General features: G+C 43.6%; 1 protein-coding gene across 10 annotated transcripts in view; it reads right to left on the bottom strand.

Moving 5' to 3' along the window:
- Positions 1-27,090, bottom strand: part of LOC129815309 (arginine-glutamic acid dipeptide repeats protein-like) — a 56,095-nt gene extending 29,005 nt beyond the window's left edge. Inside the window, exons 1-17 of one of the 10 annotated variants that reach the window (XM_055868997.1) lie at positions 26,831-27,090; positions 25,453-25,501; positions 25,022-25,146; positions 24,419-24,518; positions 24,063-24,161; positions 23,650-23,730; positions 21,250-21,403; positions 17,759-17,839; positions 17,353-17,546; positions 16,924-17,091; positions 16,570-16,695; positions 15,041-16,341; positions 14,690-14,867; positions 12,861-13,581; positions 12,359-12,517; positions 12,013-12,216; positions 10,325-10,371 (exon numbers count right to left, since the gene is read on the bottom strand). In XM_055868997.1, coding sequence (XP_055724972.1) covers positions 12,014-12,216; positions 12,359-12,517; positions 12,861-13,581; positions 14,690-14,867; positions 15,041-16,341; positions 16,570-16,695; positions 16,924-17,091; positions 17,353-17,546; positions 17,759-17,839; positions 21,250-21,403; positions 23,650-23,730; positions 24,063-24,161; positions 24,419-24,518; positions 25,022-25,146; positions 25,453-25,501; positions 26,831-26,856 — 3,765 coding nt within the window. In that variant the 5' untranslated portion in view covers positions 26,857-27,090 and the 3' untranslated portion in view covers positions 10,325-10,371; position 12,013. Of the gene's footprint in view, positions 1-9,227; positions 10,372-12,012; positions 12,217-12,358; positions 12,518-12,860; positions 13,582-14,689; positions 14,868-15,040; positions 16,342-16,569; positions 16,696-16,923; positions 17,092-17,352; positions 17,547-17,758; positions 17,840-21,249; positions 21,404-23,649; positions 23,731-24,062; positions 24,162-24,418; positions 24,519-25,021; positions 25,147-25,452 lie in introns of those variants that run through there. The other 9 variants (XM_055868991.1, XM_055868996.1, XM_055868999.1 and 6 more) reach the window with 9 other exon arrangements.
- Between the last annotated feature and the right edge of the window lie 193 nt (positions 27,091-27,283).

Here is a 27,283-nt window from a genome sequence, read left to right as displayed (position 1 = left end):
CGAAGGCTCCCACCGTTAGCTCTGACAAATTGAAAACCCTAGTCATTGGCGACTCCATTACCCGCAGTATTAGACTTAAAACGAATCACCCAGCGATCATACACTGTTTACCAGGGGGCAGGGCTACCGACGTTAAGGCTAATCTTAAAATGGTGCTGGCTAAAGCTAAATCTGGCGAGTGTAGAGAGTATAGAGATATTGTTATCCACGTCGGCACCAACGATGTTAGGATGAAACAGTCAGAGGTCACCAAGTGCAACATAGCTTCAGCGTGTAAATCAGCTAGAAAGATGTGTCGGCATCGAGTAATTGTCTCTGGCCCCCTCCCAGTTAGGGGGAGTGACGAGCTCTACAGCAGAGTCTCAGCACTCAATCGCTGGTTGAAAACTGTTTTCTGCCCCTCCCAAAAGATAGAATTTGTAGATAATTGGCCCTCTTTCTGGGACTCACCCACAAACAGGACCAAGCCTGACCTGCTAAGGAGTGACGGACTCCATCCTACCTGGAGGGGTGCTCTCATCTTATCTACCAACATAGATAGGGCTCTAACTCCTTTAGCCCCACAATGAAATAGGGTGCAGGCCAGGCAGCAGGCTGTTAGCCAACCTGCCAGCTTAGTGGAGTCTGCCAATAGCACAGTCAGTGTAGTCAGCTCAGCCATACCCATTGAGACTGTGTCTGTGCCTCGACCTAGGTTGGGCAAAACTAAACATGGCGGTGTTCGCCTTAGCAATCTTACTAGGATAAAGACCTCCTCCATTCCTGCCATTATTGAAAGAGATCGTGATACCTCACATCTCAAAATAGGGTTACTTAATGTTAGATCCCTCACTTCAAAGGCAGTCATAGTCAATGAACTAATCACTGATCATAATCTTGATGTGATTGGCCTGACTGAAACATGGCTTAAGCCTGATGAATTTACTGTGTTAAATGAGGCCTCACCTCCTGGTTACACTAGTGACCATATCCCCCGTGCATCCCGCAAAGGCGGAGGTGTTGCTAACATCTACGATAGCAAATTTCAATTTACAAAAAAAAAAAAATGGCGTTTTCGTCTTTTGAGCTTCTAGTCATGAAATCTATGCAGCCTACTCAATCACTTTTTATAGCTACTGTTTACAGGCCTCCTGGGCCATATACAGCGTTCCTCTCTGAGTTTCCTGAATTCCTATCAGACCTTGTAGTCATAGCAGATCATATTCTAATTTTTGGTGATTTTAATATATTCACATGGAGAAGTCCACAGACCCACTCCAAAAGTCTTTCGGAGCCATCATCGACTCAGTGGGTTTTGTCCAACATGTCTCTGGACCTACTCACTGCCACAGTCATACTCTGGACCTAGTTTTGTCCCATGGAATAAATGTTGTAGATCTTAATGTTTTTCCACATAATCCTGGACTATCGGACCACCATTTTATTACGTTTGCAATCGCAACAAATAATCTGCTCAGACCCCAACCAAGGAGCATCAAAAGTCGTGCTATAAATTCTCAGACAACACAAAAATTCCGTGATGCCCTTCCAGACTCCTTCTGCCTACCCAAGGACGTCAGAGGACAAAAATCAGTTAACCACTTAACTGAGGAACTCAATTTAACCTTGCGCAATACCCTAGATGCAGTTGCACCCCTAAAAACGAAAAACATTTGTCATAAGAAACTAGCTCCCTGGTATACAGAAAATACCCGAGCTTTGAAGCAAGCTTCCAGGAAATTGGAACGGAAATGGCGCCACACAAAACTGGAAGTCTTCCGACTGGCTTGGAAAGACAGTACCGTGCAGTACCGAAGAGCCCTCACTGCTGCTCGATCATCCTACTTTTCCAACTTAATCGAGGAAAATAAGAACAATCCAAAATTTATTTTTGATACTGTTGCAAAGCTAACTAAAAAGCAGCATTCCCCAAGAGAGGATGGCTTTCACTTCAGCAGTAATAAATTCATGAACTTCTTTGAGGAAAAGATCATGACCATTAGAAAGCAAATTACGGACTCCTCTTTGAATCTGCGTATTCCTCCAGGGCTTAGCTGTCCTGGATCTGCACAGCTCTGCGAGGGCCTGGGATCGGGAGAGACACTTAAGTGTTTTAGTACTATATCTCGACACAATGATGAAAATAATCATGGCCTCTAAACCTTCAAGCTGCATACTGGATCCTATTCCTACTAAACTGCTGAAGGAGCTGCTTCCTGTGCTTGGCCCTCCTATGTTGAACATAATAAACAGCTCTCTATCCACCGGATGTGTACCAAACTCACTAAAAGTGGCAGTGATAAAGCCTCTCTTGAAAAAGCCAAACCTTGACCCGGAAAATATAAAAAACTATCGGCCTATATCGAATCTTCCATTCCTCTCAAAAATTTTAGAAAAAGCTGTTGCGCAGCAACTCACTGCCTTTCTGAAGACAAACAATGTATACGAAATGCTTCAGTCTGGTTTTAGACCCCATCATAGCACTGAGACTGCACTTGTGAAGGTGGTAAATGACCTTTTAATGGCGTCAGACCGAGGCTCTGCATCTGTCCTCGTGCTACTAGACCTTAGTGCTGCCTTTGACACCATCGATCACCACATTCTTTTGGAGAGACTGGAAACCCAAATTGGTCTACACGGACAAGTTCTGGCCTGGTTTAGATCTTACCTGTCGGAAAGATATCAGTTTGTCTCTGTGAATGGTCTGTCCTCTGACAAATCAACTGTACATTTCGGTGTTCCTCAAGGTTCCGTTTTAGGACCACTATCTTTTTCACTATATATTTTACCTCTTGGGGATGTTATTCGAAAACATAATGTTAACTTTCACTGCTATGCGGATGACACACAGCTGTACATTTCAATGAAACATGGTGAAGCCCCAAAATTGCCCTCGCTAGAAGCCTGTGTTTCAGACATAAGGAAGTGGATGGCTGAAAACTTTCTACTTTTAAACTCGGACAAAACAGAGATGCTTGTTCTAGGTCCCAAGAAACAAAGAGATCTTCTGTTAAATCTGACAATTCATCTTGATGGTTGTAAAGTCGTCTCAAATAAAACTGTGAAGGACCTCGGCGTTACTCTTGACCCTGATCTCTCTTTTGATGAACATATCAAGACTGTTTCAAGGACAGCTTTTTTCCATCTACGTAACATTGCAAAAATCAGAAATTTTCTGTCCAAAAATGATGCAGAAAAATTAATCCATGCATTTGTTACTTCTAGGTTAGACTACTGCAATGCTCTACTTTCCGGCTACCCGGATAAAGCACTAAATAAACTTCAGTTAGTGCTAAATACGGCTGCTAGAATCCTGACTAGAACCAAGAAATTTGATCATATTACTCCAGTGCTAGCTTCCCTACACTGGCTTCCTGTTAAGGCAAGGGCTGATTTCAAGGTTTTACTGTTAACCTATAAAGCGTTACATGGGCTTGCTCCTACCTATCTTTCCGAGTTGGTCCTGCCGTACATACCTACACGTACGCTACGGTCACAAGACGCAGGCCTCCTAATTGTCCCTAAAATTTCTAAGCAAACAGCTGGAGGCAGGGCTTTCTCCTATAGATCTCCATTTTTATGGAACAGTCTGCCTACCCATGTGAGAGACGCAGACTCGGTCTCAACCTTTAAGTCTTTACTGAAGACTTATCTCTTCAGTAGGTCATATGATTGAGTGTAGGCTGGCCCAGGAGTGTGAAGGTGAACGGAAAGGCTCTGGAGCAACGAACCGCCCTTGCTGTCTCTCCAGGGCCGGTTCCCCTCTCTCCACTGGGATTCTCTGCCTCTAACCCTGTTACTGGGGCTGAGTCACTGGCTTGCTGGTGCTCTTTCATGCCGTCCCTAGGAGGGGTGCGTCACTTGAGTGGGTTGAGTTACTGACGTGAACTTCCTGTCTGGGTTGGCGCTGTGGTGGAGACTTTTGTGGGCTATACTCGGCCTTGTCTCAGGATTGTAAGTTGGTGGTTGAGGATATCCCTCTAGTGGTGTGGGGGCTGTGCTTTGGCAGAGTGGGTGGGGTTATATCCTTCCTGTTTGGCCCTGTCCGGGGGTTTCTTCGGATGGGGCCACAGTGTCTCCTGACCGCTCCTGTCTCAGCCTCCAGTATTTATGCTGCAGTAGTTTGTGTCGGGGGGCTAGGGTCAGTTGGTTATACCTGGAGTACTTCTCCTGTCTTATCCAGTGTCCTGTGTGAATTTAAGGATGCTCTCTCTAATTCTCTCGTTCTCTCTTTCTCTCTGAGAACCTGAGCCCTAGGACCATACGTCAGGACTACCGGGCATGCTGACACCTTGCTGTCCCCAGTCCGCCCGGCCTTGCTGCTATTCCAGTTTCAACTGTTTCTGCCTGCGGTTACGAAACCCCTACCTGTCCCAGACCTGCTGTTTTCAACTCTTAATGATCGGCTACGAAAAGCCAACTGAGATTTATTCCTGATTATTATTTGACCATGCTTGTCATTTATGAACATTTTGAAAATCTTGGCTCTCTAATTTTCTCCTCTCTTTCTCTCGGAGGACCTGAGCCCTAGGACCATACGTCGGGACTACCGGCCGTGGTGACTCCTTGCTGCCCCCAGTCCGCCCGGCCTTGCTGCTATTCCAGTTTCAACTCTTCTGCCTGCGGTTATGGAACCCCTACCTGTCCCAGACCTGCTGTTTTCAACTCTTAATGATCGGCTATGAAAAGCCAACTGAGATTTATTCCTGATTATTATTTGACCATGCTTGTCACTTATGAACATTTTTGAACATCTTGGCATAGTTCTGTTATAATCTCCACCCGGCACAGCCAGAAGAGGACTGGCCACCCCTCATAGCCTGGTTCCTCTCTAGGTTTCTTCCTAGGTTTTGGCCTTTCTAGGGAGTTTTTCCTAGCCACCGTGCTTCTACACCTGCATTCTAGCTGTTTGGGGTTTTAGGCTGGGTTTCTGTACAGCACTTCGAGATATTATCTGATGTACGAAGGGCTATATAAAATAAAATTGATTGATTGATTGATCAGAGGAGATCTCAAGGAACCAGGATGAAACAAATGATCTGGGTTCAGTTCCAGAATCTTCTAGTAACAGGTGCATAGCTAACAGGGACCCCTCTGGAGCCTGTGATGTCTCATATATCAAAGGATTCGATGGAGAGCTGTCAAGAGAAGGTGGCACTGGTATATTAAATGCCATCTCAACACCCCTCACTGTGCCACTGCCACCCCAGGACCTGTATCCAGGACAAAATGTCACCCAGGAGCAGCTGGTCTGCCACACCGAAACAGTTATATTATGCAAGAGGGACGCCATAAAGGTGCCAAGGGGAGAGAGAGAGCGCTGGTTTGTGACCGTGAATGACAGTCCAGCGCTCATTGTTTTTTTAATACTTTTTTTGTGTATTTATTATTTTCTTATGTATAGAAATTGCATATAGATAAGTTGACACTGTATGTCTTCAACAACACATGTATAATTGTAGCCAGGATGCCAGTATGTTTCTGCTCCTGCCAACTCCTGCCATGCCAGGACAAACAGAACTGAGACCAGGCTAGTATAATTGTGGGACAGATTCAAAAGACTGTAAATAACTCTCTCTGAACTATTGTTCAGCTCTGCTGGCAAATGTGAGTACCATATCTGCCATCCAGTACCTTTGATGATATGTGGTGAAGAGAAGGGAAGCTGAAGACCTGAATGATTCAACTGAGGACGAGGCATGATATGTAGCTATTGCTTCTAGGGGAACGTTTCCAGACATTTTCACTTGGGGCCATAGCAGTGTCAACAGTTTCATACAACGAAGTAACACTAACAACCATTTATATCTCAATTACAGTAGTAATTGCCATATCATAACATAGTGTTTACTGGCAGTACAGTAGTAGTAAAGTTCACAAGTATTCTAATCCACATGGGGTGGTTTTCCGGATACAGATTAAGCCTAGTCCTGGACTAAAAAGCAAGCTTAATGGAGAATCTCCACTGAAAGTGCTTTTTAGTCCAGGACTAGGCTTAATCTGAGTCTGGGACACCGGCCCCTAATGTTTTACTCAACGGGAAGCTTGAGCTGGTCAATTATATATGTTTTGACAGTGAGATATGTTATAATTTAGTGATCATATGTTCAGTGTGCAAACATTTCTCAGATTCCGTTAAACACAACTACATAGCAGGGCTAACATTTTTCTGTGATAACAGAGGACCATAGAGACGATTAGACTGTACAGTATGTCGATGTCGCTTTACAGCAACATTTTTTATTTAATTTTATTTTACCGTTATTTTACCAGGTAAGTTGACTGAGAACACGTTCTCATTTGCAGCAACGACCTGGGGAATAGTTACAGGGGAGAGGGGGATGAATGAGCCAATTGTAAACTGGGGATTATTAGGTGACCAGGATGGTTTGAGGGCCAGATTGGGAATTTAGCCAGGACACACAAACAACATGGTAAGCATGACTATGTGGTGTCTTCATGTGTGTAAAACAGAGTATTTGGTTCATGTAAAATGCATTTGTTGTGATTTAATTCAGTCAGCATTTCAGTTATTTAGTTTTATCAAGAACATTTGGAAGGCAATCAGAGAGCCTATTTTTGATAAATGTGCAAAGTAAAATCAATGCCATTTGAATGTAGAAAGTCTATGTGGAGAAAATGTATTTGTCAGGGTTAAGTGTAAGTCAAAGATGTCAGTCAAGCAGGTAGGTTTATGTTAATGCTTGGAGAGAAGCCACACCCATGCCTTTGCTTTGTCATGCATGCAAATGGCAGAACTTTGTAAAATATTGTGTGCATGTAAAAGGGATTAAAAAAATGATGTGAATGTACATGGTCAGCAAACATAGTGTAGGCCACTTCTATGCAAAGATCATATCAAATACACTATATATAGAAAAGTATGTGGACACCCCTTCAAATTTGTGGATTCGGCTATTTCAGCCATACCCGTTGCTGACAGATGTATAAAATCGAGCACACAGTCATGCAATCTCCATAGACAAACATTGGCAGTAGAATGGCCTTACTGAAGTGCTCAGTGACTTTCAACGTGGCACCATCATAGGATGTCATCTTACCGACAGAAGTCAGTTCGTCAAATTTCCGCCCTGCTAGAGCTGCCCCGGTCAACTGAAAGTGCTGTTATTGTGAAGTGTAAATGTCTAGGAACAACAACAGTTTAGCCGTGAAGTGGTAGGCCACACAAGCTCACAGAACGGGCCCGCCGAGTGCTGAAGCGCGTAAAAATCGTCTGTCCTCGGTGGCACACTCACTACCGAGTTCCAAACTGCCTCTGGAAGCAACATCAGCACAAAAACTGTTAGTCGGGAGCTTCATGAAATGGGTTTCCATGGCCGAGCAGCCCATGATCACCATGTGCAATGCCAAGTGTAAAGCTCGCCACCATTGGACTCTGGAGCAGTGGAAACGCGTTCTCTGGAGTGATGAATCACGCTTCACCATTTGGCAGTCTGGCGGATGAATCTGGGTTTGGCGGATGCCAGGAGAACGCTACCTGCCGCAATTCATAGTGCCAACTGTAAAGTTAGGTGAAGGAGGAATAATGGTCTGGGGCTGTTTTTCATGGTTCGGGCTAGGCCCCTTAGTTCCAGTGAAGGAAAATCGTAACACTACAGCATATAATGGCATTCTAGACGATTCTGTGCTTTCAACTTTGTGGCAAAAGTTTGGGGAAGGCCCTTTCCTGTTTCAGCATGGCAATGCCCCCGTTCACAAAGCGAGATCCATACAGAAATGGGTTTGTCGAGATCGGTGTGAAAGAATTTCACTGGCCTGCACAGAGCCCTGACCTCAACCCCGTCGAACACATTTGGGATGAATTGGAACGCAGACTGTGAGCCAGGGCTGATCGCCCAACATCAGTGCCCGACCTCACTAATGCTTGTGGCTAAATGGAAGCAAGTCTCAGCAGCAATGTTCCGACACCTTGTGGAAAGCCTTGCCAGAAGAGTGGAGCCTGTTATAGCAGCAAAGGGGAGCCCAAGTCATTAATGCCCATGAGTTTGTAATGAGATGTTTGACGAGCAGTTGCCCACATACTTCTGGTCATGTTGTGTATGTTGTACATGTCATGACTTGCATGACGGATTGTACTTCCAAAGCGTTACGTTGAGTGAAAAGAAAAACATTGGAGTTTTAAGTCCAATTGAAAGAATTGATACAATTTGTTATGTGCTTGTTGTTGTGTAATTAATTAATTATCTAAATGATGGTCAGCCCAAACAAATCATTCAGCTGTAGTAAATTACCATAAGATCAATTACATTTCCACCAAGGGCTCTGTCGTTTACAAAACAAAATATCATATTGTGCACCTATTAAAGTAACAATGTATTTCATCATTATTCTGCATGATTATTAAAGGCTAATGTTAACATGGTCTATGCAAGGCTCTGAATGGTTTTATCAGCAGTGGAAAGAAAGGCCAAATAATATCTGCCATATTTGACAAATGTGAAATCAATATCAAGAGCAACACTAGCACTTTTCACCTTAGACAAGTTTAATGAACCTCTATAATATACAGTATGGTGTTGTATGTAAATTGATTGAATAACTTCAAGAAGCTATTTGTCATTGTTAAGCAATTCAACTTACCATACATCTCTTTGACTCAGTCTCCATTTATTATTGCACAGGTCTGAATGTGGGGTCTAGAGTCCCATATGCTTGGGACTAGGGACTCTATTCAATCAGATCCACTTTAGCTGACACCCGCATAGCGATTGTTTTGGCGGTGTCAGAGATTGAACTGTGTTAGAGCGGTCAAATCCACAAGCGGCTCCTGGAATTATACCTTTGCCATTGGAAAATGCACAAAGTCGCATGAAGAGAAATCCCATGCAGCCTTGTTTTCAAGTTCGAACACTGGAATGTAATCTACACCTCGATTAGGCTGATAGAAACCCTCATTATTTTGTTTAATGATTTTAAATTTGAGCGTCATTATTTCTTTATAGCCTTCACTTTCTCGTTCTGAAATTCAAACGCGAGTAGGATGGGTGTGGCTTCGTGACAATGATCAAGAGCAGCTGCTCACCGATTTGACAGCTCCAAAGCAGCTATACCACAGACACCGCCGGTTAACGCTTGATCTGATTGATTCGAAAGTGATCCTACTGAAACAACAGTTTCACTAAGGAAGGGTGAGGATTGCCCCCTATTGGCCTATTACTGTTACCACATAAACAATTCCCCAAAAGGTCCATCCATCCATACATTGAGGGTATAGTTTGAACAATACATTTTATCATGTTATTGCAGAGTTATTTATTCAAATAAATATGCAATGCATACACTTTGTTTTTCCATATTATTTCACATAAATATTCAAACAGGGTTTGTCCATGGTAGAGATGCCAAGGTTTAAATGCTTTTTCTGTTTTGTCTAACCAAAACAATATTACTATCTGGATCCACTGTTCTAAATACCGTTTTATGTCAGGGGTGACAATAGTGATACTCCAATTTATAATTGTCTGTGTTAACTCACTTTACAACGCTATATACTCTGTGTGTGTATAGCTAAATAATGTAACTTTATTGTGCCAGCTTCCAAGTCAAGAATTCACTAATATTCATAATAGTTAATAATATAGAATATTGAACATGTATTATTTACAATCTAAAAAATGTTACTGTATGTGTCAGACGTAGGTTAAATTGTGAAAACATCTTGAAATATATAAAACTTTAGGGTTTAGACAAATATTTTGCAGATATAGAATAAAATTAATCTACTATGCTTTTTTTGTTGTCTAATCACACATTAGCAACGCTACTCTAAGTTCTGATGAAAATCGAAGGGAAACAGGCATGCAAGGTTATTACAGTCAATCATCCAAACATATAATATTAAATGTCATTCTGTACAAGGAGATCAGTCAGACTGTTTAGAAAGTAAAAGGATAGTCACCCCCTAATCAAAGTTTGTCAGATGTTTTCATAACTTCAAAGGTGAGCTATATTCCACACCATCTATTGTGTAGATCCTGCCCGCTATATTGCACTAGGAGAAATCTAAAAGCTACAAAATCCATATTAAGTGGAAAAATGTGTAACGTTTTTAGACAAAAAATGGCATGGAACTGAAACTATGCTAATCTTTTATAACAGACCATTATTGAGATATGAAATACTCTCACAAACTTTTGATGATTTGGGAGTAAACTACCCCTTTAAGTGCTGAGCAGAAACAAGCCTTATGAGCCACAAAGATTCTTAACTCTCAATTACATTTAGACTAATAAAAAAAAAAGATCAACTAAGATTAGTTGTCACATAATGTATTTCAAAAGTACACAGCATTACTATCTCTTTATGCATTTCCATGGTGACTCACATCGTCAGGTGTCTCACGATGGTTTGTCACCTTCTTTCTTCAGACGGCTGTGGAGGAAAATAACATTAATAAACTAAACTCAGCAAAAAAAGAAACATCCCTTTTTCAGGACCCTGTCTTTCAAAGAATTTGTAAAAATCCAAATACCTTCACAGATCTTCATTGTAAAAGTGTTTAAACACTGTTTCCCATGCTTGTTCAATGAACCATATACAATTAATGAACACGCACCTGTGGAACGGTTGTTAAGACGCAAACAGCTTACAGACGGTAGGCAATTAAGGTCACAGTTATGAAAACTTAGGACACTAAAGAGGCCTCTCTACTAACTGAAAAACACCAAAAGAAAGATGCCCAGGATCCCTGCTCATCTGCGTGAACGTGCCTTAGGCATGCTGCAAGGAGGCATGAGGATTGCAGATGTGGCCAGTGCAATAAATTGCAATGTCCATACTGTGAGACGCCCAAGACAGCGCTACAGGGAGACAGGACTGACAGCTGATCGTCCTCGCAGTGGCAGACCACGTGTAACAACACCTGCACAGGATCGGTACATCAGTACATCACACCAGCGGGACAGGTACAGGATGGCAACAACAACTGCCCGAGTTACACCAGGAACGCACAATCCCTCCATCAGTGCTCAGACTGTCCGCAATAGGCTGAGAGAGACAGGACCTCACCAGACATCACTGGCAACAACGTCGCCTATGGGCACAAACCCACCGTCGCTGGAACAGACAGGACTGGCAAAAAGTGCTCTTCACTGACAAGTCATGGTTTTGTCTCACCAGGGGTGATGGTCGGATTTGCGTTTATCGTCGATGGAATGAGCGTTACACCGAGGCCTGTACTCTGGAGCGGGATCTATTTGGAGGTGTAGGGTCCGTCATGGTCTGGGGCGGTATGTCACAGCATCATCGGACTGAGCTTGATGTCATTGCAGGCAATCTCAACGCTGTACGTTACAGGGAAGACATCCTCCTCCCTCATGTGGTACCCTTCCTGCAGGCTCATCCTGACATGACCCTCCAGCATGACAATGCCACCAGCCATACTGCTCGTTCTGTGCGTGACTTCCTGCAAGACAGGAATGTCAGTGTTCTGCCATGGCCCGGATCTCAATCCCCTTGAGCACGTCTGGGATCTGTTGGATTGAAGGGTGAGGACTAGGGCCATTCCCCCCAGAAATGTCCGGGAACTTGCAGGTGCCTTGGTGGAAGAGTGGGGTAACATCTCACAGCACGAACTGGCAAATCTGGTGTAGTCCATGAGGAGGAGATGCACTGCAGTACTTAATGCAGCAGGTGGCCACACCAGATACTGATTGTTACTTTTGATTTTGAGGGACACATTATTCAATTTCTGTTAGTCACATGTCTGTGGAACTTGTTCAGTTTGTCTGTTGTTGAATCTTATTATGTTCATACAAATATTTAAACATGTTAAGTTTGCAGTTGACAGTGAGAGGACGTTTCTTTTTTTGCTGAGTTTATTCATGTTAGTGCAATAGTTCATCAATAAACCAAGATCCCACTTTTGTCTACTGATTTATGATATAATATTAGCTCATCAATAATCAAGATCCAACTTTGTCTAGTGATTTCAATTTTTCAGTAAATGCATAAATGAAAGCACTGTGTTCAGGTAAACTGTTGTTGTTGTTATTGTTCAGAGTTGGTAATCACCTCACCTGTAGTAATCCTCCTGTCCAGGCAGAGGCCCCCCGTGTTGTAGGTGGTGGTGTCCGTGTAGCCACTGCTGCTCCATGGCCAGCCTCTGCAACTCTGCTGACTGGGCGTGCATTGCCTGGAGCTGGTGGGCTGCAGACATCTGGGGGATGGGCCCCTGGAGCTCACGGGGGTACCCTGCTCCTGCAACAGCGGCATAGGCTGTTTGGATGTTGATCAAGGGGCACAAAATATCAGTGAGTCTTAGTCACCTCACAATCACAGAAATATAGTCTGAATACAGTGAATTGAAGGTGTGTGTATTCCCATATAGATAGTCAAGGTGAATGTTATTGTTCCTCACCAAACAGTGGGTGTCGCAACATGTCATGGTCATGGGGCAGGTCGTTGAGCAGAGGGTTGGGGATGGGGCCTCCAGGGAAGGGGAAGCGGGCCAGACGGGGCCCAGGAGCCAGGGGATCCAGAGGGTGGGGCCCATTACCTGGGTGACAGTAACACACATCTAATGAGGCAGGAGAACAAACAATATATAAATTAACACATTTCATAAACATCAGTTAATATTGGGCAGGGGGACGAACAGTGCACACATATCAACTGATGACTACACTGGTAGGTAGACAGTAATACAGTGAGGAGAGTCAGCCTCTTCTCTCAACATTAAGACTATCAAACAACATTAAATAAGAATATAAAAAAATATATATAATACAAATCAACTGTTCTTGTTTTTAAAACAATAATCAATGTGCGTACAGTACACACATACAGTACACACATATACAGTACACACATATCCTGAAGATGAAACAAGACAGAATATAATTGAATAGAAGTGTCCTTACCCTCACCTTGGTTGAGTGGGTCCTGCTGATGTAGGTGCAGGTGTGAGTGGATGTGGGAGTGCTGGTGGTGATGCGGTGTGACGTTGAGCATCTGCAGCCTGGCGGCCGGGTCGTTAGCCACAGATGCCATCCTCTCAGCATGGAGCCTCTCAGCAGTCAGTCGCTCAGCGTAGCTCAGCTCCGGACGCATCTGGGGCCCGGCCAGGGCCAGTGCCTGCCTCTCCCTCTCCAGGTGGTTCTGCATGACCGGGTGGAAGTGGCCAAAGGGGTGGTGGGGCGGCCCAGCGATGTGCGGCAGGGCCAGGGCTCCATGTCTGGCAAAGTGCTCCATGGGGTTGGCTGATGGATGCATGGTCTCCATCTCCGGGGGCTTGACCTCGAAGCCAGGCTTCATCCTCTCGCGGAGCTCCCTCTCCCGGAGGTTACGGAGCTCCCTCTCTCTCAGGCTGGGCTCGGCGGCGTACAGGCCAGGCATGTGGTATGCCAGCAGAGGGTCCCCGGGGGACAGGGACACGAAGAAGGGGTGGTTGCGATTGGTGGGGGACATGACGTGGGGTCGGGCGTACTCACTGAGGGTGCGCAGGGCCGGGGTGTCGGGGCCGATGTAAGGTGGCACAGCGGCCACACTGGTGGGGGGCTGCTCGAAGGAGGAGCGCATGTGCACCTGGCCGGATATTTGGACATCACTCATACGGCTGTCATGGGACGAGCTGGACGCTCTCTGGAAGAGGAAGAGGCTCATTTAGGTGGTTCAAATTTGCGAGAAAACAATGTATAGAGTCCTACAGGTATCCAAAACATCCAACTAATAACATTGTTGTACTAGTATATAATAATCAGTGGTGTAAAGTACTTAAGTAAAAATACTTTAAAGTACTACTTTAGTAGTTTTTTTTTTTGCCTCTGATCTGGCGGACTCACTAAACACACAGATTATGTCTGAGTGTTGGAGTATGCCCCTGGCTTTCCGTAAAATTCAAAAACAAGAAAATGGTGCCATTTGGTTTGCTTAAAATAAGGAATTTGAAATGATTTATACTTTTAATTTTACTTTTGATACTTAAGTATATTTTTGCAATTACATTTATTTTTGATACTTAAGTATATTTTAAACTAAATACTTTTAGACTTTTACTCAAGTACAATTTTACTGGGTGACTTTTACTTGAGTCATTTTCTATTAAGGTATCTTTACTTTTCCTCAAGTATGACAGTTTGGTACTTTTTCCACCACTGGTAATAATATCATTGATAACATTGTTGTACTAGTATGTAATAATATCATTGATAACATTGATGTACTAGTATGTAATAATATAATTGATAACATTGTTGTACTAGTATGTAATAATATAATTGATAACATTGTTGTACTAGTATGTAATAATATAATTAATAACATTGTTGTACTAGTATGTAATAATATAATTAATAACATTGTTGTACTAGTATGTAATAATATAATTAATAACATTGTTGTACTAGTATGTAATAATATAATTAATAACATTGTTGTACTAGTATGTAATAATATAATTAATAACATTGTTGTACTAGTATGTAATAATATAATTGATAACATTGTTGTACTAGTATGTAATAATATAATTGATAACATTGTTGTACTAGTATGTAATAATATAATTGATAACATTGTTGTACTAGTATGTAATAATATAATTGATAACATTGTTGTACTAGTATGTAATAATATAATTGATAACATTGTTGTACTAGTACGTAATAATATCATTGATAACATTGCTGAGATGCATAGATATCACGTCAGTTATGTCAAAGAAAAAAAAGGAACAGGGAATATTACTCACAGCATTTTTGTCTTCCTGCCTCTCTCGTTCCCTCTCCCGGGCATTGTGCTCAGCCTCTCTCTTGGATCTCTCCACAGCCTCCTCTCTCTTCTTGGCCAGCTTGGATGAGGCTAGGGGAGTGAAGAACAGGTCTGTTCTGGAGCACGAGTTGTAGCCACGGTCCAGGTGTTTGAAAAACCTGAAATGAATCAAACAGCAAATATAGCAATCACATAACAATATTGTTTGAGAACATATGTAATTCAAATGAACAACATCTGTTAACATTTGAGAAACACAATGGCCACAATTAACTGTGTAAAGGAGGCCCATCTTACAGGACTGTCTGGAGTGATGTCATGCAGTAAGTACCGTGCTGATTGGCTGGCATGACTGGCGATGTTGACAACCAAAGGTTCCGGTGAGGGACTTCTGGGTGGAGGGGGCGGACTCTCAAGCTCCTCACATTCATCCAATGGCTCCTCTTTAATCTGGACATGTGACCCTCCAATGACAATGGGGTTTCCGGGCGAGGGGCGCAGGGAGGGGAAGGAGGGTTGGAGACTAGGTACTGGACCCATGGTAGAGGGAGAAGAGGCAGAGAGGACAGGGTGCAAGGCTGAGGGGGCAGAGCAGGAGGGCAGGGAGGAGTGGGGGTGGGAGGAGTGGGAGTGGGAGTGGCTGCCTCTGCCAGGGAGGTTCTGCAGCTGCGTGAGCACGGGAGGCTGGGGTGGGAGTCCCTGCTGAATGGGCAGGGACTGGGGCATGAGCTGGAGGGGGGGTGGAGGGGCACCGGGAGGGTGCTGGTTGGGCAGGGAGTTGAGGGGCTTCAGTGCCGGAGGAGGGGGCAGGTTGGGCGGCATCTGCGGGAAAGGGGGAGCAAGGGAAGAAGAGAGGTGTGGTGGCTGCTTGTGAGATGGAGGGATGGGTGTGGTTGGGGGTGGTTTGATTTGGGGCCCGGAGGTGAGGGGGAGGGCCTGGGGGAAGAAGGGTTCCCTGGGAAAGTGAGGAGGGGGTCGCTGGGGGTGGGGGCACTGGGTGGGAGCACCATGGAGGGACAGGGGCTGGGTGGGAGGCAGAGAGCCAGGAGAAGGAAGAGGACCCTGGAATACAGGAGTTGGAGGATGGAAGGCCTGTCCCAGTGGAGGAGGGACGAGTGAGGGGCCAGCGAGAGGGTGAGAGGAGGGGGGTAGGGGTCGGTTGTGTAGGGGACTTGTCTGATAGCTAACTAACTGACCAGCCTGAGCAGAGGTGGCTGAAGGCTGGGGAGGCTCTGGGGAGGGGGTTGCCTGGGCCTGTACCTGGCCAGGCTCTGCAGAGGGAGAGGTACCCTGGGGAGGCAGGGATGTGTTTGAGCCTGCAACCTGTGGTGGAGGAACAATCTGTGGGGTCTGTGTTTCAGCCAGGGCAGCAGCAGGGGCACTGACGGTCTCTGCTGCTGCCTGGTGGGCACCCTGGAGGTGCTGGGCAGAGGAGTCGGAGTCACTCTCGTTGCCCTGGCGAGGGCTGGGGATGCTGGGGGAGGAGGAGCGGTTGTCCTGGTCGATGTCTTTGGTGTCGCTGCTGCCGTCGTCCTGGGCACTGCGGCTGTCTGAGCAGCTCTCCTCCTCCACCTCACCCCCCTCTGCCTCAGCCTCTCCATCGCCCTCCGACCGGCACTCTGCCTGTTCACCCTAAGAGGAGGATGGAGACAAGGTTAGAATTGTTGGTCAGGGGAGGTTCTCATCATGCTAATGTTACCCAAAAAGAGCCACTGGATAGATCTAGTTACACCCAACAATGTAGCTCAGTGCAGGAAGATAAGACATTAACTAAAGAATAACGAGGCAGGCTGGTTTAGATCATTTTGCTTCTCTCTGATCTTGCACCTTGTAGCTGTCATTGCTTTCCTATTGTCTTACACTCTGTCTGACCTGCAGTGTCTTCGTCCTTTTAGTTGGTGTTCTCTCAGGCTCCTCTGGGTCCTGGGCTGCACTCTCCCTGGAACGTTTAGTACTCTTTGGTAGGGGCGCCTCTTCCTTTATCTTCTGTTAGATGGAAGGAATATAATTAACTTATTCAATTCAGTTCTACATGAATATACAACACATTAAAAAGTATTTGGACAAAGGGGAAGCCTTGGTCTGAATGGCAGAAATACAACTAGATGTTATGATTGTATATGATATTAGGTGTACTTAAATTCACAAATGCACCATTACTCTGCATTCAAATTTATTTCCCTAACTTCAAAAATAATATGTGTGTGACTGTACCTTGCCAGGCTTCTTTGTGTTATCAGTCTTCTCTAAACAGGAGGTTCTGGATACGTTGGAGGTGGAGCTAGCTCCACTGGGGGCGGGAGAGGGATGGCTACTGGACTGCTGGTCTTCACTGGTAGGAGAGCCAGTCAGCCTCTTGTGGCCACTTCTTAATGAAGACAACTGGAGAGAGATACAACTTAGAGTAAGTATTGAAAGACATTATAACAACATTTGAGGGAGAAAGATAATGATGAGGGTGGTAGGGAAAGAGAGAGAGGGTGGTAGGGAAAGAGAGAGGATGGTAGGGAAAGAGAGAGAGGATGGTAGAGAAAGAGAGAGAGGGTGGTAGAGAAAGAGAGAGAGGGAGAGAGGAGTGTGGGTGACAGGGAGAAAGGGAGGTATACACAAGATGGGGCTAAGATGGGCGGTTCCCAGGCCTACCGGTGTTCTGCTGCGTCGCGTCCTCATGCCATGCTTCCCGTTGCCCTCCTCTTCCTCTTTGACAGGTTTGAACATGAAGGGAGGGTCAGCAGGCTTAGGGCCAGGCGGCAGGCGGCCATGTTTGTTGTAGTAGGTACGACAGGTGGTACACAGGAGGATGTTATCCCGGCCTCCGTGCTGCCAGTCCTTAGAGGCTGAAATTAAAGCATTGAATGGAATAAACTTTTTTGATCACAAGAGGAGAAATTTGATTTGTCATCAACATAGGACAGAAACATACAGTACATCAGAACCCATTGAACTGAGCACCGGTGGCTGGTAGAGCAAGTATGATACATGACATCAATGCACACCAATAGAATCAATGGGGGAAATAAAGAAACGGAGAGAGTTAAGCGATACTCACTGGTTGTGGCACAGTGTCCACAGGTGCCTTGCTCGCTGTCTTCACTGTCCAGGTCGTCCTCACTGGCTGAACTTATGTCCACTACAGGAGCGAGAAGAGACCAGATTAAAGACTATACCCACTGCTATTCATTCAGACAAAGACTATACCCACTCTTATTGTGTTATCTACAGTTACTGGACTAGACGATAGAAACAGACCCTTCGTTTCAGAATGGGTGGCAAGGAATAAGTTAGTCCTAAATATTTTAAAAACTAAAAGCATTGAATTTGAGACAAATCATTCACTAAACCCTAAACCTCAACTAAATATTGTAATAAATAATGTGGAAATTGAGCAAGTTGAGGTGACAAAACTGCTTGCTTGTCATGGTCAAAACATACTGATACAACAGTAGCTAAAATGGGGAGAAGTATTTCCATAAGGCGCTGCTCTACCTTCTTGACAGCACTGTCAACAAGGCAGGTCCTACAGTCTCTCTAGTTGTCGCACCTGGACTACTGTTCAGTCGTGTGGTCCGGTGCCACAAAAAAGGACTTAGGAAAATTGCAATTGGCTCAGAACAGGGCAGCATGGCTGCCCCTAGAATGTACACGGAGAGCTAATATTAATAATATGCATGTCAATCTCTCCTGGCTCAAAGTGGAGGAAATATTGACTTCATCACTACTTGTATTTGTGATAAGTATTGACATGTTGAAAGCACCGAGCTGTCTGTTTAAACTACTAACACACAGCTCAGACACCCATGTATACCCCACAAGACATGCCACCAAAGGTCTCTTCACAGTCCCCAAGTCCAGAACAGACTATGGGAGGTACACAGTACTACATAGAGCCATGACTACATGGAACTCTATTCCACATCAGGTAACTGATGTAAGCGGTAGAATCAGATTTAAAAAATAAATAAAAAATACACCTTATGGAACAGCGGGGACTGTGAAGCAACACAAACAAAGGCACAGACACATGCATACACACATATGACAACATACGCACTATACACACACGTATACATGGATTTTGTGTTGTAGATATGTGATAGTGGAGTATGGGCCTTAGGGCACACAGTCTGTTGCGAATTCTTTAATGAATGCACACTACCGTTCAAAAGTTTGGGGTCACTTAGAAATGTCCTTGTTTTTAAAACTAAAAAAAACTATTTTGTCCATTAAAATAGCATCAAATTGATCAGAAATAAGGTGTAGATATTGTTAATGTTGTAAATGACTATTGTAGCTGGAAACGGCAGATTTTTTATGGAATATCTACATAGGTGTACAGAGGCCCATTATCAGCAAGCATCACTCCTGTGTTCCAATGGCACGTTGTGTTAGCTAATCCAAGTTTATCATTTTAAAAGGCTAATTGATCCTTAGAAAAACCCTTTGCAATTATGTTAGCACAGCTGAAAACTGTTGTTCTGATTAAAGAACCAACAAAACGGGACTTCTTTAAACTAGTTAAGTATCTGGAGCATCAGGATTTGTGGGTTTGATTACAGGCTCAAAATGGCCAGAAACAAAGAACTTTCTTCTGAAACTCATCAGTCTATTCTTGTTCTGAGAAATGAAGGCTATTTCATGTGAGAAATTGGCAAGAAACTGAAGATCTGGTACAACGCTGTGTACTACTCCCTTCACAGAACAGCGCAAACTGGCTCTAACCAGAATAGAAAGAGGAGTGGAAGGCCCCGGTGCACAACTGAGCAAGAGGGCAGGTACATTAGAGTGTCTAGTTGGAGAAACAGACGCCTCACAAGTCCTCAACTGGCAGCTTCATTAAATAGTACCCGTAAAACACCAGTCTCAACGTCAACAGTGAAGAGGCGACTCCAGGATGCTGGCATTCTGTGTTCTTTTGCCCATCTTAATCTTTTCTTTTTATTGGCCAGTCTGAGATATGGATTTTTCTTTGCAACTCTGCCTAGAAGGCCAGCATCCCGGAGTCGCCTCTTCACTGTTGAGACTGGTATTTTGTGGCGGCTTAACTTATCCTTTCCTGCAGCTCAACTTACCCCATACACAGGGCAAGTTGTGCCAAGAGACCAGTTTTTTTTGGACATGCTATGTTTTCAAAACTGTAATGTTTACATGAATTCTGATTATTTCCAGGAATACACATCATCCTGAAATATATGTATATTTATGCTCGTCAAACATCTCATTCCAAAATCATCTGCATTAATATGGAGTTGGTCCCCCCTTTGCTGCTACAACAGCTTCCACGCTTCTGGGAAGGCTTTCCACTAGATGTTGGAACATTGCTGCAGGGACTTGCTTCCATTCAGCCACAAGAGCATTGGTGACGTCAGGCACTGATGTTGGGCGATTAGGCCTGGCTCGCAGTCCGCGTTCCAATTCATCCCAAAGGTGTTCGATGGGGTTGAGATCAGGGCTCTGTGCAGGCCAGTCAAGTTCTTCCATACTGATCTCGACAAACCATTTCTATATGGACCTCACTTTGTGCACGGAGGCATTGTAATCCTGGAACAGGAAAGGGCCTTCCCCAAACTGTTGCCACAAAGTTGGAAGCACAGAATCGTTTAGAATGTCATTGTATGCTATAGCGTTAAGGGGCATAGCCCGAAAAATGAAAAACAGCCCCAGACCATTATTATTCCTCCTCCACACTTTACAGTTGGCACTATGCATTGGGGCAGGTAGCGTTCTCCTGGCATCCGCCAAACTCAGATTTGTCCGTTGGACTGCCAGATGGTGAAGCGTGATTCATCACTCCAGAGAACGCATTTCCACTGCTCCAGAGTCCAATGGCGGCGAGCTTTACACCACTCCAGCTAATGCTTAGCATGGCCCATGGTGATCATGGGCGTGTGTGCGGCTGCTCGGCCAATGGAAACCCATTTCATGAAGCTCCCAACGATCAGTTCTTGTGCTGACATTGCTTCCAGAGGCAGTTTGGAACTCGGTAGTGAGTGTTGCAACCAAGGACAGAATATTTTTTTACGCGCTTCAGCACTCAGCGGTCCCATTCTGTGAGCTTGCGTGGCCTACCACTTCCCTGCTGACCCGTTGTTACTCCTAGATGTTTCCACTTCATAATAACAGCACTTACAGTTGACTGGGGAAGCTCTAGGAGGGCAGAATTTGATCAACTGACTTGTTAGAAAGGTGGCATCCTATGACGGTGCCACGTTGAAAGTCACTGAGCTCTTCACTAAGGCCATTCTACTGCCAATGTTTGTCTATGGAGATTGCATAGTTGTGTGCTCGATTTTATACACCTGTCAGCAATGGGTGTGGCTGAAATAACCAAATCAACTAATTTGAAGAGGTGTCCACACACTTTTGTATACATAGTGTATATCTTTGTTACAAAGAATACAATATTTTCCTTGACTGAGTGATGCTCAATGTAAAAAACGTCTCCACTTACCCCACTATCCCCTACTAGTCCTAATCTGTGTCCAGGAACCCGGCCATAAAATAAACTAAATCTTAGAGGAATTGAAAACCCCCGGCACTCACTGGATTGGGACTGGGAAGGTGTGTTCACAGTGGCAGCAGTGGCGCGAGTCTTGGCCTTGCGTGAGGACGGCTGTCTACGGTGCTGACGGTACGGCCGCGTGCCTGCAGCCTCAGGCGTCTTCTTCCAGTGATAGTAGAATGTGATCAACTCCCCCTGCCAACAACACAACACGTGATTTAAGAAGAGGGCACAGTGTGCAGATTCCAATGAAGATACAGATAAAGATAATGAATGTGTTGCTGGAGTGTGTTACAGGTTTTGGTTTTTCCAATTATGTTTTAAGGATGGACTTTAGCACATAGGGCGCGCCAAATGAGGTCACATCGTTAGTGTCATGTCTCTGACTTGTCATTAAATTAAGACATTATTTTATCAAATCAATTCTCTGTAATTATTATTATGTGATTAAACTAATGAGGTAAATTTAATTAACTAGGAAGTCAGGGCACCACGGAAAATCTTCAGATTACTAAATTATAATTTTCCAAATATAACTCTTCAGATTTTAATATCTGATCAATTATTCTTCTATTAATTAATTATTATTATTACCTTCCGTCAGTCTCATCTGAACGTCGTAAAATTCTTGGTTATCTGCACAAACCCAGACTCTACTATGAATCATCCATACACAAATTGGCTCAATTATTTATTTACTAACTAATTAAACAATTACAGAATATACAATACATAATAACATTATACAGTAAATACCATCCCTAGTGGACTAAACACAAACAGTTTGGTTATAACACGATAGATTCAGAGAGAAGAGAAGGGGGTTTTGGAAGGAAGACTAAGGAACATTGGTCTCTATCAGACCTGGAAAGCTATTCTAACATAACTACATATGCCACTAACAATAGCCCATTCAGAAAAGCAATGCACTGTATTTAACGTGAAGCTGGCTTCGATAGTTGAGCTGGTGATGTGAGGCTCTGGTTTGCCCAGTTGATGTCGCCCTCGTCCTTTGTGGAATCTTCCGGGTCATCGTGTGAGAGGTTCACGTGCTCTGAGGTGTTCATCTCACTCTGGAGATGCTTCCTCGTCGGTCAGTGTTCTCGTACTAGATTTGCGCATATGTTCAGCTGCAGTCTGATATATGTTAGTTTAGTATGCACTTCTTTAGGTGATCAATAGTTCAGAGTTCATATCATTTCACGTGTGGAGCAAGCCCTCACGTTTCCTGGCCTGTAGAGTTGAAATTAGCCCTTTTCAACGTGGAGGACAAGTCCTCCCGTTATTTGGAACTGAGTTGGATTTGTGTCACGGAGGCTTTTATTCAAGAGTTGAAAAGGGGTTGGTTCATCATTTCCAACCAATGTCTATTCACTTCGGCGTGGCTACTGACTTAGTTAAACTTTACATGGGAGGCCAATTCTCTCATTTTAAAGGTTAACATCACATCCTTTCACAAATAGTTTCATCTTACTCATTAATTTTATACAATAATTAGATGCAAGCCTCATAACTGAGGAACCTGTATAAACAGAGTTAGGGTAATGTTGCTGTATTGTCTTTCATGAGGTCATAAACATGAAACAAAACGGTCCAAATCGTAGCTGGCTTCTCCACCGACCGTTTACACATTCTCCAATATAGGAATATTGTTAAATTCTCAAATTCTACTGTGACCCTCTCTCTCCCATACGGCATGGTCAGGGAGACACGACGTGGTTGTAAAGTCATAAAAACTGCCCCCCCCCCCCCCCCCCTCCTGTCACTGAAAGGGCTAGCGTCATGACATTAGTCAGTATGTGTTACACCTGTGCTGATTGCGGTCTCGTTAGTCAGAAGGTATTTCACCTATGCTGGCCCAGGTGATATTTAAGAGTGGCTGGCCCAGTGCCCCAGTGGTCTTGAGAGATGTGGAGGGTCAACACCTTTTAGTTGGCTCTCCCTATTTGATTTCTAGAAAACATTACTTTGTCTGATCTTCCATGTTTTCGTCTTGCTCCACCTTTTCGGTTCGCCTCCTGTCTTTAAATTTGGTATGGGTTTTTCTTTTCTTTGTCTCTTCTTGGGCAAAATTTAGTGGACACTCGTGGTGGGTGGCTTTTAGGTTCCAGTTGTTGTTGCTAGTCAACTTTTAGTGGACACCCCCAAGAGTGTCTTTCAGAACCCATCCTAAAACCCCACCTGTTTTGTTTTGGTTGTTGTCAGTGACTCTTTGTTAGTTCCCCGTTCTGTTTGAGTGAAAGTATTTGGTTTTCTTGCTGGGGAAAGTAACAAGTACATCAGCAAATATATCAAATAAGAAGGAACCACTGACTGCATTACAAACAGTTAGGTCTGTTGATTGTGTGTATAGTTATGTCTAGTTATGTGTCTGTTATGTCTAGACAGACATACGACACAGTATGATAGTAAAATATATTACACCAGGTGTTTTCATTTACCGATTTCTTGTTGGGCAGCAGCTCTTTGCGAATCCTGAAGAAATTCTTTCCGTACTGTCTCAAACCTTTGATGAACCGCTTCTGTTGATTGTAAAGAGATTGTGGGTGAAATAAAAACAAGCAGTGTGTAAACGTGTTTCATATTGTTTCACTATTGTCTATGTTACACAATGGCCATAATACGTATTGGAGTAAACCGATGTAACCACAGAGCAGCCCTAACAACACATAGGGCCATATTCTGTCTTGAGCGCTTAACTAAAATATCTGAGCAAATCTCACGTTGACATCAATTAATGATTTATGCAAAAGTCAGAGTTACAATGCTCATCTCAATTATAAATCAGGCCCAAGTGCCTAAAGTTAAACTTTGTCTTTGGACCTGAAGTAAGCATGGTGCAAGGCTGCTTTACCACATCATCTTCTGACCAACATTTCTCAATGAGTTTGGGCACAGGTTTCTTCACTAGGCGCTGGAGAGCTTTAGCTGCGTCGTAACGGCTGGCGTGTAACTGTAGAGGGAGGGAGACAATCAAAGATCTACTGAGAAGGGTTCAAGATCTTATTTGTAACAATATATTGTTTTTGCAATTGTACACTATATTTTTTTATAAAAACATTTCTTTACAATGTTTAAAAAACAAAAACAAAAAACTTAATTACATTTAACTTGAAAAAATTATAAATGAGAACGTAAAAATGAAAATGAAATGATCTCATTGTTCTATTTCATATTCCCATTTAAATGCAGAAAAGTATTCCTGCCCACCATGTTTAAAGCGTTGAGTGTGGTGTCGTCACGAGAGGCCGCCAAACACCCGTCCTCTGTGGATCCTCCGTCACACATCCCTGCAAACGCTGCCATGCTCCTTCAATCAGGAAGAGACCAGGAAGATAAATACATCCTGCTGTGCAGTCAGTCAGGATGACAAGCATGACAAACATTATGCACTACAGTCGCCTACAGAAGTGTTTTTAAATTACATTATCTTTAAAAATAATGACCTGACAGGCTAGCTAGAAGAACTCTGATAGGACAAGTCTTTATACTAAATGACAACTAAAAACCAGCAGCAGTCAAACTGAAACAATTATGTTCTACACACTACTTAATGACCATAATAATGCACTTCACTCTTACTCTCAACACCAGTGTTATGCAGGGCTGACAGACATCAGGTTTGGTATGAATCCCATCCGTTTTTAAATCTGGCAGGGTTGCACCATTCATCACACAAGAGATACACTACGAGTGCAGCCTGGTCCCAGATCTGTTTGTGCTGTATACCCAACAACAACCACAGGAGTTGGCTATACAGCACAAACAGATCTGGGACCAGGCTAATATGAGTGCTGCTGAGTTGACACTAACCTGGCAGCTCTGAGGTACATGAGGAGGTCACAATCATTGACCCCTGGCATCCACACCAGCTCTTCATTCTCTGTCTGAGTCTGAACACCAAACACAGGGCGTGGTTGCAGCTCAGGGAGCTTAGCCTGCATACACACAAATAATACAGGCAGATAAATACCATGTTTGTCTCACTGTCACATACAGTTGATTACAGTGATATGAGATATGCACCATGTATTTCACAAATACATGTCAGGTTATGACAGCGAGATAGTTTATGACATACTGTATGTATCACGAGGCTCTCAAATTTTGCAACACTAAACCAATGGAGATTGTTGAAGACATAACGGTACTGCTATATGGTAAGGTCTAATGTATTGCCCGTCTCCAATGGGCAATACATTAGAGAGGGACAGCCTGCTTAAAGGGGGTTAATGGACTATTACCTGATGACTTGATCCCACTCTGATCTCCCCCTGCGTGCTGTTCAGGCTCCTGGAAGTAAGGATAATTCAGTTATAACATAAATTAGATATTACATTGTTATATTGTTTTTGTACATAGTATCTATGTTATATTTGCAACTGATTTGAACAGAATAAAAACTAAAATCAAGAAACATTTTATTAGAGAATCATTGAAAATGAAAAGGCGTAACGCTCGCTCACCATTAAAAACTCATTGTTTTATTCAAGTCACATGTTGACAAAATGTCATTATCAATTGTAGTATCAATCAAGTGAACAGTGTAATGGCAGGTAGGTAGCCCAGCAGCTAAGGAATTGGAGCATTAGCAGAAAGCTTGAATGTTTGAATCCCGAGCCGAGCGCTAGAAGAGGGGATTTGATCTGACAACTGAAGGGCTGCTGGGTTCACATCTTAACAATCCCCTACCGTTGGGCCTTTGAGCAGGGCCCTTAACCCCACAACATGCTCTTCATCCAGGGGCGCTGCACTGTAGCTTGACCCTGTGCTCCTCTCAAATGTGTGTGATGTGTGCTATCAAATTTCTGTTGTTTGCTGTAACATATGGACAGTTAAATTGTATTGCATTGTAATGTTTATAACCATATAGCAATGTTAATGTTCTGTTCTAAAACAGAAAAAAACTAGTGCTAGATACATCCCTTTTTCTGACATACTAGTGCATGCAATATGCAAAGGAATTAAACATATTTAACACAAATCACAAGGCAAAATCTTAATCCCTAATCCTAATCTAAATATTTCATATTACTGGGTTAATCTTGCATTTCAATTGGACAGCGGTTTCCTTTAATCCCGCCCACCCATCAATGAAAGCCAATCTGAATGCGGCTATTACGTTCCCTCCAAACATTACATAAACGAGTCCTGTCTCCAGCCACTTGCAATGCTTATCACACTTGCCTTTTTACAAAATAAGCATAGCCTGATGCGTGTTGCTTTGAAGCGTATAATAACGCATACTTTACATTTAAAATAAGCATCCTCACATCGTCATTGTCTATTTACGTGGCCCGACAGTCTCGCAAAATGGAGTATTGACATAAGTCTTTTCCCGGGAGCCGAAGTGAAAATCGACAGAAACCACAACAAATCTGTGACAGCTGAATTGACACAGATGACAGTAATCCACAATGCACCGCGTGATCAATTAAATATATCTAGATACTGAAATATTTTATCCGTACGATAGATTGCTAGCTTTAGCTACATGGATCGAGCTAACGCCATCGCGACCATTGAAATTGCAAGTATGTCATAAAAATGGCAAGGTAAACACAGACATTTAAAATATTCGCGTCTAAAACAATGTAAAAATATACGAGGCAACGCCATTACCTTCTCGGACTGAACAGGTCGTCCATGTCGGAGGCTCTTAGTGTCGTTTTTAGGTTGACACTGCCAGCGTAGTGGTCGATACAAACTATGCTATTCCATACTACTCAAAATGGAGGCTAAGAGACGATTTTTTTCCCCCTAGCACTAAACTGTGCAATGACCTCAGCCCCACGCTCAGCATTAAAAGTTCCGCTCTCCGTAGATATAACGGAGCATGTGCCGCGGTCGCTAATAGGATAATCTACTGTAGTGTGTACAGAGCCATGCCCCAGAGAGCATCGATACCAAAATATAGAACCGCTTCGAACGCAGACATTATTCAGAGCGCGAGAATACTGAACAGGTTCACACCTGGATACATTATCCAGCCCAGACCAATATTCCAGGAATACATATTTCACGAATAAATTATAGAACAATGGTAGAATAGTCACACCTGTCACCCTTATAATA

Source organism: Salvelinus fontinalis, chromosome 18 (genome assembly GCF_029448725.1).
Source record: "Salvelinus fontinalis isolate EN_2023a chromosome 18, ASM2944872v1, whole genome shotgun sequence".
Lineage (NCBI taxonomy): Eukaryota > Metazoa > Chordata > Actinopteri > Salmoniformes > Salmonidae > Salvelinus > Salvelinus fontinalis.
This window is presented reverse-complemented; position numbering and strand designations above follow the sequence as displayed.